The 15783-nt window shown below is 36.4% G+C and overlaps 2 protein-coding genes across 2 annotated transcripts; both read right to left on the reverse strand.

The window, feature by feature from the left end:
• Positions 1-2748: 2748 nt before the first annotated feature.
• LOC133869195 (uncharacterized mitochondrial protein AtMg00810-like) lies at positions 2749-3906 on the reverse strand. The gene has a single exon (XM_062306152.1). The coding sequence runs from the start codon at positions 3904-3906 to the stop codon at positions 2749-2751; it is 1158 nt and encodes a 385-aa protein (XP_062162136.1).
• Positions 3907-13865: 9959 nt separating this feature from the next.
• On the reverse strand, positions 13866-14770 carry LOC133869196 (uncharacterized). The gene is made up of 3 exons (XM_062306153.1): positions 14522-14770; positions 14319-14419; positions 13866-14256 (listed from the first exon to the last, which is right to left on the reverse strand). The coding sequence occupies exons 1-3, from the start codon at positions 14768-14770 to the stop codon at positions 13866-13868; spliced, it is 741 nt and encodes a 246-aa protein (XP_062162137.1).
• Between the last annotated feature and the right edge of the window lie 1013 nt (positions 14771-15783).

A 15783-nucleotide genomic window follows, 5' to 3' on the forward strand; every position in this document is an offset into this window, starting at 1 on the left:
CAAAATCACCATTAAAATAAAATCCAATAGTAATCTATCACAAATCCAATTAGAGATGTATAAGTGGTTGCGGTTAGCGGTTATTGTCTTTAGCTACAACTACAACTGGCTTAGGCGGTTAACGATTATTGAAATCATAACCGCACTGTATAATTGCTTTTTAAAAATGGGTCTATTTTGGTGTTTTGAACCTTCCTTGAGCCTCTTTTAGATGGTTTTGGTCCCTTTTAATTAAAAAAAAAAAAAAAAAACAAACAAACAAACAAACAATTAGAAGACTTCAAAATGTAACAAAGATCAACAATATTATTATTTATAAATATCAATTTCATTAAATTCAAAATGAAAACAATATATCAAACACACGAATACGACACCATGTTGTATCTTTTATATATACCTACCCCTAAAACCATCTCGCCATAAGCGGTTAGCGAGTTTTTCCAACCTCCTACAAAGAGCAGTTAGTGGTTATTAGGCAGTTAATAACTGTTCACTCGTACACCCCTAAATCCAATAATAATTTTAAAAGTTATGTTAATGTTGGAGATACAATATAGATATAATGTAGTCTTGTAGCATTACTTCAAATAAAGTTTTCCCAATATATAATATAATTAGAGAAAAAGATAAAAATAAAAACACTGAAGGAGTTTTAAAATTTTGGATTTTCGAGGTAGACAAGACAATAATGAATCAATTAAGAGGAGTTTGGAAGAGGGAGGTTGTCCCAATTATGCAGTCCAACGATCAAATGCATGCAACTCTTGTTTCAAGAACAAAAAAGAAATAGAAAAAAGAAAAAGAGGATAAAAAAGAGATGAAGAAGAAAATTGAAGTTTCTCGTGATGGTTGGAAGGCCACGGGTAAAGATCGATGTAAGCTGGTGGTCCTGTAAAACGACGGTTCATCATGAGATTGCCCCAACTTTCTAGTGCTTCTCATCCAAGAGAATGTGGTCCTTAATTTAATGGCTAAGTAATCTCATGACTAGTTGGCCGGAAAGTTGGGAACTTGTCAAGTATATATCATAATTAGGTCCCCAATTAATGGCGACGGATCAAATTTTCTATGCCATCCTCTAGAGCCTTGATTTTTTGGCATTTTCTCATCCAACTATCCAAGATATATAGAGAATGTTTAATTTTGGGATTATATTAATCAATTGGCCGGTGCCTATCATCATCTAGAGTATCCAAAGTGTCTGAGTATTTAGTCAATGAAACTCATATTGTTTTGGAAAAGGTTTGATTATATATGGTCCAATGACAAGAACCCAGCGCGGATTAGTATGAATTCTGATTAATAGGATCATCTTTATTTTATGGTTCAAATTAAATTTTACATATCTAATAGTGTATATGTTATAATATGGTATATATATTATCACGTTATTTAAAATTTTAAATATAACAAAATAAAATCTTGACTTGATAGTAAAATAATTTTTTTTTCTATTTAAAGAGAAATGGGAAAGATTGTGGTCGAATTGGGAATGTTTGGAACTTGGAAAAGAAAATAAAAAAATGTTACGTTGCTAAGTGTGTGACAATTGACATCACATTTTGTTGCTGATGTGAGTTGCAATCTTTTTTTAAAAAATAAAAAACAAAAAAATTATATTAAATAGATTATCACCGACAACACGTGTCCTGATGTAAGTTTTTTTTTTTTTTTTTTTTTTTTTTTTTTTTTTTTTCAAATAGACTATCAGCAACGACACTTAAGTCATTTGCTTATGTGAGGTTTAATATTTTTTATTTTTTATTTTTATTTTCAAATAGACTATCACTAATAATATTTGAGTTGTCGCTGATAACTATGTATCGTCGTGTCATCGTGAATGTAAGTTTTATTTTATTTTTTAAAATGTTCAAATATACTATCAATGATGACACTTGAGTTGTCGCTAATAACCATGTATAAACGACATGCACTTGTTGTCATTGACGTGAGTTTTAATTTTATTTTATTTTTAATTTTAGATATAATCGCTTATATGTTGACAATGTTGTTATTGGTGATGACTATTGTCATTGCAAAGGGAAAAATGTCGTCGCTAATAGCTTTTCGCTACAGCCCATGCGAGAGAAAAATATTTTCGCTAGGTTACACTTTTGTCCTCGTTGATACGATTTTTTTTTTTTTTTATAATTAGCGACAACTCTAAAAGTTAGGTCGTTAATGACCAAATTTCTTTTAATGCGCTTTAGCTAATAAAGGTAGTGTATAAGCACTAATTGAATGCAGAATATCTAATCATATACTTATAACTATAATTATACATTCATTAGCAACATCAACTATAAATTAATTTCTTGATATTACTGCTCTCCAAGACTCAAGAGCTTTTGAACGAGAATTACGTTATACACTCTATCCGAATTCACATTTCCCATCGTATATTATGATAACAATGCCATACCATGTCTTTATGTAACATTGATATTCTAACTATTGATTTTTAGAAAGGAAAATGTGCGAGGAAAGTTTGGAGAGAAGAAAGAGTTGAAAGCTCTGGAATTCTTATTAAACCCAGTAAAAGTACATTCTGAATTACAACTAAGAGAAAGATATTTATAATAAAGCTAATCCAACTGTTCAACTAATATCAGTTAATTCTAACTGCGTAACAAAAAGAAAAACTAAATAACAAATCTATCGAAACTAATTTGATAAAAATATCTCAATACCCCCTCGTCAAGACGAAGAGAATAAATCAAGGACATTCATCTTGGACTTAAGCAGCTAAAAAGGACCCCAAGCTAAAGCTTCTGTAAAGATATTAGCAATCTGATGCTGAGTGTTGATGTGGAGAGTACGTATAATGCCATCTTGAATCTTATCTCGAACAAAATGACAGTCAAGCTCGATGTGCTTGGTCCTTTCATGGAAAACTGGGTTTGCTGCAATATGGAGGGTAGCCTTGCTGTCACAAAAAAGCAATGCAGCCTGTGGATGCTCAATATTAAAATCCTTAAGCAAAGCAAGAAGCCAAATGAGTTCACATGCTGTGGAGGCCATGGACCGGTACTCTGCCTCGGCTGAAGACCTAGAAACGGTTTGTTGTTTCTTAGATTTCCAAGAAATGAGAGAATCACCTAAGAAAACACAATATCTTGTGATAGAACGATGGGTATCCGGGCAACCTGCCCAATCCGAATCACAAAAAGCCTTTAAATGAAGTTCAAATGCAGCAGAAAAGAAAATGCCTTGACCAGGAGAACTTTTAAGATATCTTAAAACTCTATAGGCTGCATCAAGATGAGTTTGACGAGGATGAGCCATGAACTGGCTGAGTTTCTGGACTGCATAAGAAATGTCAGGCCAGGTTATGGTCAAATATAGAAGACGACCAACTAACCGACGATAGACCAAGGGATCCTCAAGTGAAACACCATCAGATTGAGACAACTTCAAGTTGGATTCCATAGGAAATTTTGCAGGCTTGGAGGCAAGTAACCCACATTCATCAATGATCTCCAAGGCATATTTACACTGGGAAATGGAAATGCCCTGAGTATTCCGAGCAACTTCTAAACCAAGAAAAAACTTGAGAGGACCTCGGTCTTTCAATTTAAACTGAGTGTTTAAGAAATCAGTCAACTGGGAAATAGCCTGAGAATCATTACTGGCCAATATAATATCGTCAACATATACCAACAAAACCACAAAGGAAGAACCTTGAACCCGAGTAAAAAAAGAATAATCAGAACGGGATTGAGAAAATCCAGAATTGAGCAAAGTGGTTGAAAATTTTGAAAACCACTGTCTAGAAGCCTGCTTTAAGCTGTATAAGGACTTAGTCAATTTACAAACTTTAGAAGACTCTTTGTTTGAAGAACAACCAGTAGGTAGTAAATTCCCTTTACAATCAAAACCGGGAGGAAGAGTGATGGGCCCCATGGTAGGCCGAATCTTAAAGATCCCTTGCAAGTTCCAGATGGGCCAATCACAAGGTCAAGAGTTAAGAAGATCAAGGAAGCAATGCAAGGATTGGTGCAATCCACTTGGGCCGAGTTTGCAAATTTATCGAACAAGACCCCAACATTCAATATGGCATTAAAAGAAGATGAACCAACTTTAATGCATGTGATCCAAGCTACATAAGGATAATATTATTGATAAGGATAAGATTATGGTAGATAGGTTTAATAGTTGAGTTGGAATAAAATTCCAACTTATTAGGATTAGATTATCTACTATATCCTAGTGGATTGACAAGGATCATATTAGAGTAAGAGGTGGAGTTGGAATATAATACCAACTCATTAGTATTAGATTAGGATTAGAATTTATTTGAATTTGAATTTGAATTTGATTTCTAGATATTATCACTTTAGATTTTATCCATTTGTATTTCTTTTTAAAGACCATTTGGGTCCTTAATGAAAACAGAATTTGATAATGAATAAAGTTTTATTCATAGAGAATTTTCAGTTTTCTCTACTTGTTCATTATTGAACTAAGAACTTATCAAAGGCATTTGCTTTGTGGCGTTCTCACCAATCTAGGTTCTTGAAACAAGATTTCAACAGGTCTAGATCTTCTTGACTTGATTCTTGGCTTTCTTGGGTAGGTTTCAATTTGATTGTGGGTTCAAAGGAGATCGATCCCACGGGTTCACATCATTTGGTATCAGAGCTCAGGCTCCAAATCAAGTCTTATTTATCATTTTTTTTTCTTTTTCTTTTGCTTGTTTTTTTTTAGTTCTTGCATTTGGAGTTGCGATTCCTTCTTCATTCTCGTTAATTTTGTGTGTTAGAATTCAAATCTGTGATTTTCACAATTGATTACTCGTGTACTTGATTCAAGAATTCAGATCCATGAATTCTTTAATTAATTACGCAAATCTTTGCCTTAATTTTTCAGATCTGTATTCTTTTTCTCCATAATTGAATTCCATTGATTACGCAAATCTTTGCTTTATTTTTTTCATATTTGAATTCCATTCTTAATTGATTTTGCGAATCTTTGCTTTAACTTTTCAGATCTGTAATTTCCATATTTGGTTTCCATTCTTAATTGATTACGCAAATCTTTGTTGAAATTTTCCAGATCTGTAATTTCAAGATTTGGATTCCTTTTCCATATCTGCAACTTCCATATTTGAATCACATGTCATTTTCAATTGTCATTTTGTCCATTTCCATGTCCTTGTTGAAATTTGATCAATCTTTTTCGGAAATTACAATTATTGTTGTTGATTGAGACTAAAAAAAAAAAAAAAAAGAGAGAGAGAGAGAGAGAGAGAAAAAAAAAAAAAGGAAAAAAAGAAAGAAAGAAATTTTGAAAATAGCTGTTTGATATACTTTGCAATCCAAAAATTGAAGTGATTTGGTGTTGATTGATCTTTATCTTAAAAGGGATCGAAAATATCATCTTTAGTATCTTGTTTCCTAATTGCTCTTTCCTCGTACAAATTCTTTTAGATCCGTGTCATTATATTCATTTCTTGTTTCTGGAATCTATTGCTGGTTGGAATAATACAAGGTGGTGTCTTGACTTAGTTCAACTAGTTCTTAAAGAACTTGAAAGGGAAAATAGGTGTGGTGAAAGACCGAAATAGTGAAAACACGAGTGGAGTGACAATATTTGAGTGTAAACATGTAAGGGAGTGTGTGAGGTTTTACCACTAACATTTTTGTTTTGCAGTGCATTGAAAATGTCTCATAAGAGTGATTCATCACCTAAGGAGGAGGCGGATAATTCATTCTTTGTATTACGGGCCATGCAACAACAGTTTGAACGATTGAATTTGGTGATGGAGGAGGTGAAGGATAAGATGGATCAACAAGAGGTAGTGATTAGAAATCTGCAAGGTGGGCGAGATAGGAAGAGACGTGCCCCTAGCGTTGAAAATGAGTTTGAGAACGAAGGAGATGATGATGATAGGGAAGACATAACATCTGAAGTTGGAATGGGTGGAGTTGACAGACCTAGAGGAGATAGGCGTGGAAGAGGACATGGGAGAAATCAAAGGGGTCGAGATGGGGTAGATAGGAACCTTGGGAGCATCAAAATGAAAATACCGTCTTTCCAAGGTAGGACTGACCCTGAAGCCTGTTTAGAGTGGGAGAAGAAAATAGAGTTGATTTTTGATTGTCACAATTATTCTGAGAAAAAGAAGGTGAAGTTGGCAGTAATTTTTTTTTTTTTTTTGAATGGGAACAAGAACTTCATTAATAAGAGCCCGAAGGCAAACAACCATCCCGAAAGCTACAACCCATGCCCGTAGGCCCAAGGTAGTGGCCAGAGATACAGAATCCCTGACCACTAAGCTAGGAGAAAACCTAACTTAAAGCAGCTACCTAAGCAACAAAACTAAAATTACATGAACATACAATTGGGTTCTCTCTTAACACTCAGGCACAACACAACTACAATAGGAGAACCTAGTCTTGCTTACACGCCACCTATAATGTCCAAGTAATTTATAGTTTATTACAAAGGTAGACTGTGAAAAGAGATAGGAATGCACATAAAAAACAAGAAAAAAACTGCCAGAAAACCACAAAAACAGCAGCATTAGAAAATGTCCTCGCCGGAGTCGGCGCGTGCAAGACACGCGCCGTCACCATAACCGGTACGTACGATGCACGCGCCTACATCAGAAGCCATCCAGCAGCGGCCAACATCTGGACCACCGATCTACACCAGCCACCACCGCACACGACAGGCCGTGACCCTCATGCGCAAGAAACAGGAGAATAAACTCGCCGGCGCGTGCAGGCCACGCGCCGAGCAGGAGGCACCACCACGGCCGTGGCTTAACACAATCTGACAGGAAGAAGCCGACAACCTCCGCGGAAGAGCGCGTGATGGGAGAAAGCTAGCCGAAAGCCTCAGATCTAGCTCTAAAGAAAATCGCAAAATCTACACAGCCAAACCAGACTTTCAGTAAAAGCTCAATATACGCCCAATTTCTTCTACCAACAGTTGATGTAGCTTCTGCCAGAAAAACCAAAAAAGAAAGCAAACAAAAAGAAACAAGAAACGACTCCATAGCTCGAAGCTAGGAGAACAAAACCACCACCGGCCAAAGCCAGGGGGAACAAAAACCACAGCCCTAGAGGCTGGGAGACATCTAGCCTCCACTGGTTCACTAATTATGCAATTATTTGGTGGGATCAATTAGTGACCAATAGGAGGAGGAATCATGAGAGACCTATAGAAACATGGGGTGAGTTGAAAGCTCTCATGAGGCGGAGATTTGTACATAGCCACTACTATAGAGACCTTTACTAAAAATTACAAAACCTTACACAAGGATTTAGGAGTGTAGAGGATTACCATAAGGAGATAGAGGTGGATATGATTCGGGCTAATGTAGAAGAGGATCAAGAAGCCACAATGGCTAGATTTTTAAGTAGTTTGAATAGGGACATAGCCAATGTAGTTGAGTTGCAACATTATGTGGAGGTAGAAGACATGGTGCACATGGCTATGAAGGTGGAGAGGCAATTAAAGAGAAAGGGGGTAGCAAGGTATACTTCAGTTTCTAGCACTCCTTGGAAATCAAAGTGGGATAGAAATGATCAAGCTGTAGTAAAGGGGAAGGCCGAACCACCTAAGGGAAAAGATGAGGGAACTAGAATGAACAAACCCAAGGCAGATTTCCAACCTTCAAGGAATAGAGATATTAAATGCTTTAAATGTTTGGATTCAGGGCACATCGCGTCTCAATGTCCAAACAAGCGGGTAATGGTTATGCGAGGCAATGGGGAGGTGATGACTGATAGTGAAGAATTTGATAATGAATAAAGTTTTCTTCATAGAGAATTTTCAGTTTTCTCTACTTGTTCTTTATTGAACTAAGAACTTATCAAAGGCATTTGCTTTGTGGCATTCTCACCAATCTAGGTTCTTGAAACAAGATTTCAACGGGTCTAGATCTTCTTGACTTGATTCTTGGCTTTCTTGGGTAGGTTTCAATTTGATTGTGGGTTCAAGGGAGATCGATCTCACGGGTTCAAATCATTTGGTTGATGCTAGTGATGATGATGGAGTGGAATATCCTGTAGAAGGTAAGTCTCTTATTGCTAGGCGTGCTCTCAATACGCAAATTAAGATAGACGATATGGAGCAGCAGAGAGCGAACATATTTCATACTAGATGTTATGTAAACAACAATGTGTGTAGTATGATTATAGATGGGAGCAGTTGCACCAATGTAGCTAGTACCATCCTAGTTGAAAAGTTGAGCTTACCTTTACTGAAGCATCCTAGACCTTATAAGTTGCAATGGTTGAATGAATGTGGGGAGATCAAGGTCAATAAGCAAGTTTTGGTGGCTTTTTCCATTGGAGGGTATAGTGATGAGATGCTTTGTGATGTAGTTCCTATGCATGCTGGCCATATTTTGTTGGGGAGGCCGTGGCAGTATGATAAGAGGGTGATTCATGACGGGTTTATGAATAGGTACAACTTTGTAAAAGATGGAAGTTGAAGATTTGTTGAGCAAGGGCTACGTGAGAGAGAGCATGAGTCCATGTGCAATACCAGTGCTACTAGTGCCAAAGAAGGATGAGACTTGGAGGATGTGCATTGATTGCAGAGCGGTCAACAATATTACGGTAAAGTACCGCCATCCCATTCCTAGATTAGATGATATGCTTGATGAATTGCATGGCTCATGTATTTTCAGTAAAATAGATCTTAAAAGTGGATACCATCAAATTAGAATGAAAGAGGGAGATGAATGGAAAACTGCTTTTAAGACTAAATATGGACTTTATGAATGGTTGGTTATGCCATTTGGACATACAAATGCACCTAGTACTTTCATGAGATTAATGAACCATGTATTACGTACATTCCTAAGCAAATTTGTAGTCGTGTACTTTGATGATATCCTAGTGTACAACACAAACTTAGATGAACATATTGAGCATTTGAGATGTGTGTTAGATGTGTTGAGATGTGAAAATTTGTATGCTAATTTTAAGAAATGTACCTTTTGCATGGACAAAGTTGTTTTTCTTGATTATGTTGTTAGTACAAAAGGTATTGAGGTGGATGAAGAGAAAGTCAAGGCTATCAAGGAGTGGCCAACGCATAAAGGCATTACTGAGGTAAGAAGCTTTCATGGTTTAGCTAGTTTTTATAGACGTTTTGTTAAGGATTTTAGCACCATTGCTGCACCACTCACTGAAATAATTAAAAAGAATGTTGGATTTCATTGGGGGAGTGATCAAGCGAATGCATTTGCTACTCTTAAAGAAAGGTTATGTTCTACACCTGTGTTAGCATTACCTGACTTTAACAGAACTTTTGAGATTGAATGTGATGCCTCAGGAATAGGAATTGGAGCCGTTTTAATACAGGATAGGCGGCCCATAGCCTTCTTCAGTGAGAAGCTAAGTGGGGCGGCCCTGAATTACCCCACTTATGACAAAGAACTTTATGTTCTTGTTCGCGCTCTAGAGACGTGGCAGCACTACCTTTGGCCTAAGGAATTTGTGATCTACACCAATCATGAATCATTAAAGCATCTCAAGAGTCAAGGTAAATTAAATAAGCGACATGCTCGATGGATTGAATACATCGAAACCTTTCCATATGTCATCCGTTACAAGCAAGGTAAAGAGAACATTGTTACTGATGCTTTATCACGGAGGTATATACTTCTTACTTCTCTGAGTGCTAAAATGCTTGGGTTTGAATATGTGAAAGACGTGTATGCCAATGACGCTGATTTTTCTGATGTGTATATAGCGTGTGATAAAGCGGCATTTGATAAGTTTTACAAGCATGATGGTTATTTGTTTAAAGAAAGCAAATTATATGTGCCAAATTGTTCAATGCGTGAATTATTGGTGCGTGAGGCACATGGTGGGGGATTAATGGGACATTTTGGTGTGAGGAAAACCTTAGAAATTTTACATGAACATTTCTTTTGGCCTAGGATGAGAAGAGACGTCACCCGAATATGTGGTAGGTGCATTACATGTCGCAAGGCCAAATCCAAGGTTTTACCACACGGGTTGTATACACCCTCACCCGTTCCTAGTGAGCCATGGGTAGATATATCTATGGACTTTGTTTTGGGGCTGCCTAGGACAAAAAAAGCTAGTGATTCTATTTTTGTGATAGTGGACAGATTTAGTAAAATGGCACATTTCATTCCATGCCATAAAACAGATGATGCTACCAACATAGCTGATTTGTTTTTCAAGAAAATAGTGTGACTCCATGGTGTCCCTAGGAGTATTGTTTCTGATAGGGATGTTAAATTCCTTAGCTACTTTTGGAAGGTTTTGTGGGGAAAATTAGGTACCAAACTTTTATTTTCCACTACTTGTCATCCACAGACTAACTAACAGACTGAAGTAGTGAACAGGACTCTAACTCAACTCTTACGCACTGTCATTCAAAAGAATTTGAAAACTTGGGAGGACTGTTTACCATTTATAGAGTTTGCATATAATAGGACTATGCATACTACTACTTCTTATTCTCCCTTTGAAATTGTTTATGGTTTTAATCCACTTACTTCTTTAGATTTGATGCCTTTACCTATTGATGAAAGGAGTAGTTTGGATGGACATAGGAAGGCCGAATTGGAGAAGTCAATTCATGAGAGAGTACGGCTTCAAATTGCGCAGAAGAATGAAAAGTTTGCTTCTCAAGCCAATAAAGGGCGAAGGCATGTCATCTTTGAACCAGAAGATTGGGTTTGGGTTCACATGCGCAAAGAAAGATTCCCAGCCCATAGAAGGACTAAATTGCATCCTCGAGGCAATGGACATTTCCAATCCTTGAGAAAATTAACGATAATGCTTCTAGAGTGAATCTTCTTGGTGAGTATAATGTATCTACTACTTTCAATGTTTCTGATCTTTCTCCTTATGATGCAGGTGACGATTCGAGGTCGAATCCTTTTGAGGAGTGGGGGAATGATGGGTCCCATGGTAGGCCGAATCTTAAAGATCCCTTGCAAGTTCCAGATGGGCCAATCACAAGGTCAAGAGCTAAGAAGATCAAGGAAGCAATGCAAGGATTTGTGCAATCCACTTAGGCCGAGTTTGCAAATTTATCGAGCAAGACCCCAACACCCCAACATTCAATATGGGCTTGAAAGAAGATGAACCAGCTTTAATGCATGTGATCCAAGCTACATAAGGATAATATTATTGATAAGGATAAGATTATGGTAGATAGGTTTAATAGTTGAGTTGGAATGAAATTCCAACTTATTAGAATTAGATTATCTACTATATCCTAGTGGATTGACAAGGATCATATTAGAGTAAGAGGTGAAGCTGGAATATAATACCAACTCATTAGTATTAGATTAGGATTAGAATTTATTTGAATTTGATTTGATTTCTAGATATTATCACTTTAGATTTTATCCATTTGTATTTCTATTTAAAGACCCTTTGGGTCCTTGATGAAAACAGAATTTGATAATGAATAAAGTTTTCTTCATAAAGAATTTTCAGTTTTCTCTATTTGTTCTTTATTGAACTAAGAACTTATCAAAGGCATTTACTTTGTGGCATTCTCACCAATCTAGGTTCTTGAAACAAGATTTCAACGGTTCTAGATTCTTGACTTGATTTTTGACTTGATTCTTGGCTTTCTTGGGTAGATTTCAATTTGATTGTGGGTTCAAGGGAGATCGATCCCACAGGTTCACATCAAAGAGTCATGTAGACCTCTTCATATAAATCACCATGCAAAAATGCATTGTTTACATCTAATTGGTGAAGAAACCAATTTTTAGAAGCAGCAACAGCCAGTAAAATGAGGACAGTGGTGAGTTTAGCCACTAGTGAAAAAGTGTCATAATAGTCTAGACCTTCGCATTGGCTGTACCCTTTGGCAACAAGCCTAGCCTTATAACGTTCTATAGAACTATCAGCTTTATATTTGAGTTTATAAACCCATTTACAACCAATAGGCTGCTTATGAGAAGGCAAATCAACAATTTTCCAAGTATTGTTAAGCTCAAGAGCAAAAATCTCAGCATGCATAACATCTATCCATTGCTGAGATTTTACTGCTTGATGAAAATATTTGGGTTCAACATGTGAAGGAATACTAAGACAAAAGTGTTTGTGTTTAGAAGAAAGTTTATGATAAGCAAGACAAGAAGAAAGATAATAAAGAATACCTAATTTGTTAGAAGAAGATGAAGAGGATGGGTGAGTAGCAAGTTGGCAATGGTAGTCTTGCAAAAAGCCTGGTCTACATTTTAGCACGAGTAGACTTTTGAGAAGGAACAATATCTGTAGAAGGATTATCAATAGAACCAGATACAATATTTGGAGAAGAAGGATGAATATCTGAAGAAAACATAGGCTAAGCATTATCAATAGACTAAGGAGAAAAAGATGGTACAGTGTGAGGAGGACTAGACTATGTAGGTTCAAAGAAAGGAACTGGTAAAACATAAGGATTAAAAAATAAAGAATCAGAATTAGGAACAGATTTATATGGAAAAATTGATTCATGAAAGATCACATTTCGAGAGACAAAATTTGATTTAGATTTCAAATTCAACAACTTGAAACCTTTGACACCGGCTGGATATCCTAAAAACAGACAAGGAACAGCCCTAGGATCAAATTTGTGACGATTTCCAGTCAAGGTTGAAGCAAAACACAAGCATCCAAAAACCCATAAATGTGAATAAGGAGATTTTGAAAATAATATCTCATAAGGAGATTTATTTGACAATAGGGGAGTTGGAATGCGATTAATAAGGTGAACTACAGTGAGAACACAGTCACCCCAAAAATGCAATGAAAGATGAGATTGAAAATGTAAGGCACGAGCGACATTTAAAAGATGTTGATGTTTACATTCAACAATAGCATTTTGTTGAGAAGTCTCAACACATATTCAGTGAGGAATAACACCTTTAGCCATATAAAAATTAACCATATCAAATTCAAAACCATTGTCGGAACGTAAACATTTGATTTTGGTTGAAACTCAAGTGAAAAAAATACTGAATGAAACAAGAAGTTTGATACTTGGAATGCATTAAAAACACCCATGTAAAACGGCTAAAATCATCCACAATGGTCAAAAAGGAACTGTTATTATTGGATTTCACAGCAAAGGGACCCCATATATCATAGTGGATCACGTCAAACAAAGACTGAAATACAGAAGTACTAGAAGAAAAAGGAAGCCTATGTTGTTTTTCTAAGGGATAAACTGTACAAATGGATTCAGAATTACAAGAATCAGAAGGAATGAAATTTGCTAACAATTTCATCCTAGAATTCGACAGATGACCTAACCTATAATGCCATAGGTCAGTGGAAACATCCTTCATTGAAATAGAACATACTTGTGCAAAATGAAAAAGAGGCTTATTCAGCAAGTAAAAGAGACCACCTTGTTGTCTACCCACGCCAATCGTCATCCAGTCCAACAAACTCTGTATGAAACAAAAATTGGCAAGAAAAATCAGACAACAATTAAGAGACTTAATCAACTTGCTAGTAGAAATCAAGTTGAAAGAGAAAGAATGAACACAGAGAACATCATGTAATGTAAGATGTTCAGAGAGTTTGACAGTACCAATATGTGTAACTATGGCATAATTACCATTTGGTAATTTGACACGAGAAGAAATAGTAGCAGTAATTGAAGTGAATAATGACACGGTATTGATCATGTGATCAGTGGCGCCAGTGTCAATTATCCAAGAAGAAGATTTATCAGATGAAATAGCAGGTGAAGTATGTGATGATGAAAATACAGAATGTTTCATATACAAAGAAATAGAAACATTAGCAGAATGAACCATGGATTGCTTCATGTTCGAAAGGAAAGAAGCAAAAGAAAAATGAATTGAATTAGAAACATTACCTCTCATGTTGGAGAACAAATGATCCTGAGAGCTACCTACTTTGAAGTGCTGAAGGGGAATTCTCAGGAACTGAAGTTGAAGGTTTAAATAGAGAAAGCAGTTGTTGAATCTGCTCTTGAGAAATAGAAAGTTGAGGAATCTGAAGAGGTTGATCAACTTCTTGGACTTCATTTGCTGAAATGGTATTCGGCTTGTTCTTGTTGAACTTGTACCCTGGGGGGTACCCATGTAGTTTATAACATTTTTCCATTGTGTGGCCAAGCAGACCACAATGAATGCACAAAGGCCTGTCCTTACGAAAAGAAGATTTGCTATTGTGATGTTGCTGATTCTGGTATTGTGATGAGGCTCTAGTCATCAGTGCAGCGGTTTCCACTTGAACAAGATGAATATAAATCTCACGCTGCCTTTCCTCTTTTCCTCTTGAATAATTAAAGAAAATACCTTATTGATTGAAGGTAATGGATCAATGAGGAGGATCTACCCACGAATCTGAGCAAAACTGTCATTTAGTCCCATAAGGAACTGAAAAATGTAATCTTGATGCGAATGATCAGCAAGAATTTTAGGATTATCACAGGAACACTGTGGAATTGGCCGATAATTAATCAATTCGTCCCAAAGCCCCTTGAGTCGGGTAAAATACTCACTGACAGTAAGGTTCTATTGTGAGTGCGAGAAAATCGCCTTCTGCAACTGGAAGATTCGAGGGCCATTCTTCTGTAAAAAACAATCCTTCAAATCGTTCCACATATCATCGGTCGAGTTGATGTAAATCACACTCGCCGCAATATCCTTGGACACAAAATTCAAAATCCAGGACAAAACCATATTATTGCTGCAATTCCAGGCATAAAATTCATCTTCAATCTCAGCAGATGGTTTCTTGATCGTTCCATCAATAAACTTGAGCTTATTCTTGGCTGTTAAAGCCATGATCATCTAACAGCTCCAAGTGTGATAGTTGTCGCCTTGAAGAACTTGAGAGACAAAGACGGAACAGGGACTGTCCTCGTGATGAAGATAATAAGGACTGGAAGAATCAAAGAACGCAAAATAGAATGAGCTAGACGCCATGGATGGCTGCTCTGATACCATATTGATTTTCAGAAAGGAAAATGTGCGAGGAAAGTTTAGAGAGAAGAAAGAGTTGAAAGCTCTGGAATTCTTATTAAACTCAGTAAAAGTACATTCTGAATTACAACTGAGAGAAAGATATTTATACTAAAGCTAATCTAACTGTTCAACTAATATCAGTTAATTCTAACTGCGTAACAGAAAGAAAAAATGAATAACAAATCTATCGAAACTAATCTGATAAAAATATCTCAATACTAACATCTTAAAGATGATTAAAGAAACATAATATATATTTATATTAGTTAAAAAGGTTCAAATTGTCAATAATGTTGAAAATAGATCATAGAAGACACGAGTTTGTCCGAATTCTAGAGAAATGTTCCAGCTTCTTGCTGCACAATCCCTTTTCCCATTAACTGGAGCTTTTCAGCAAAGCAGGCTTGTCCCACTTATTTGGAAATCTCTCTCTCTCTCTGTGTGTGTGTGTGTGTGTGTGTGTGTGTGTGTGTGTGTGTGTGTGTGTGTGTGTGTGTGTGTGTGTGTGTGTGTGTGTGTGTGTGTGTGTGTGTGTGTGTGTGTGAGTGGGTTTTGGTTCACATGGAGAAGTCTCTCACATGGTCAACTTGCCAATTAATCACCAAAATTAAAGCATGTCACAAAGCATATATATATATATATATATATATGTGTGTGTGTGTGTGTGTGTGTGTGTGTGTGTGTGTGAGCATGATGAATGTGAGTGGGTTTTGGTTCACATGGAGAAGTCTCTCACATGGTCAACTTGCCAATTAATCGCCAAAATTAAAGCATGTCACAAAGCATATATATATATATATATGTGTGTGTGTGTGTGTGTGTGTGTGTGTGTG

The sequence above is a fragment of the Alnus glutinosa genome, chromosome 5 (genome assembly GCF_958979055.1).
Source record: "Alnus glutinosa chromosome 5, dhAlnGlut1.1, whole genome shotgun sequence".
Classification (NCBI taxonomy): Eukaryota; Viridiplantae; Streptophyta; class Magnoliopsida; order Fagales; family Betulaceae; genus Alnus; species Alnus glutinosa.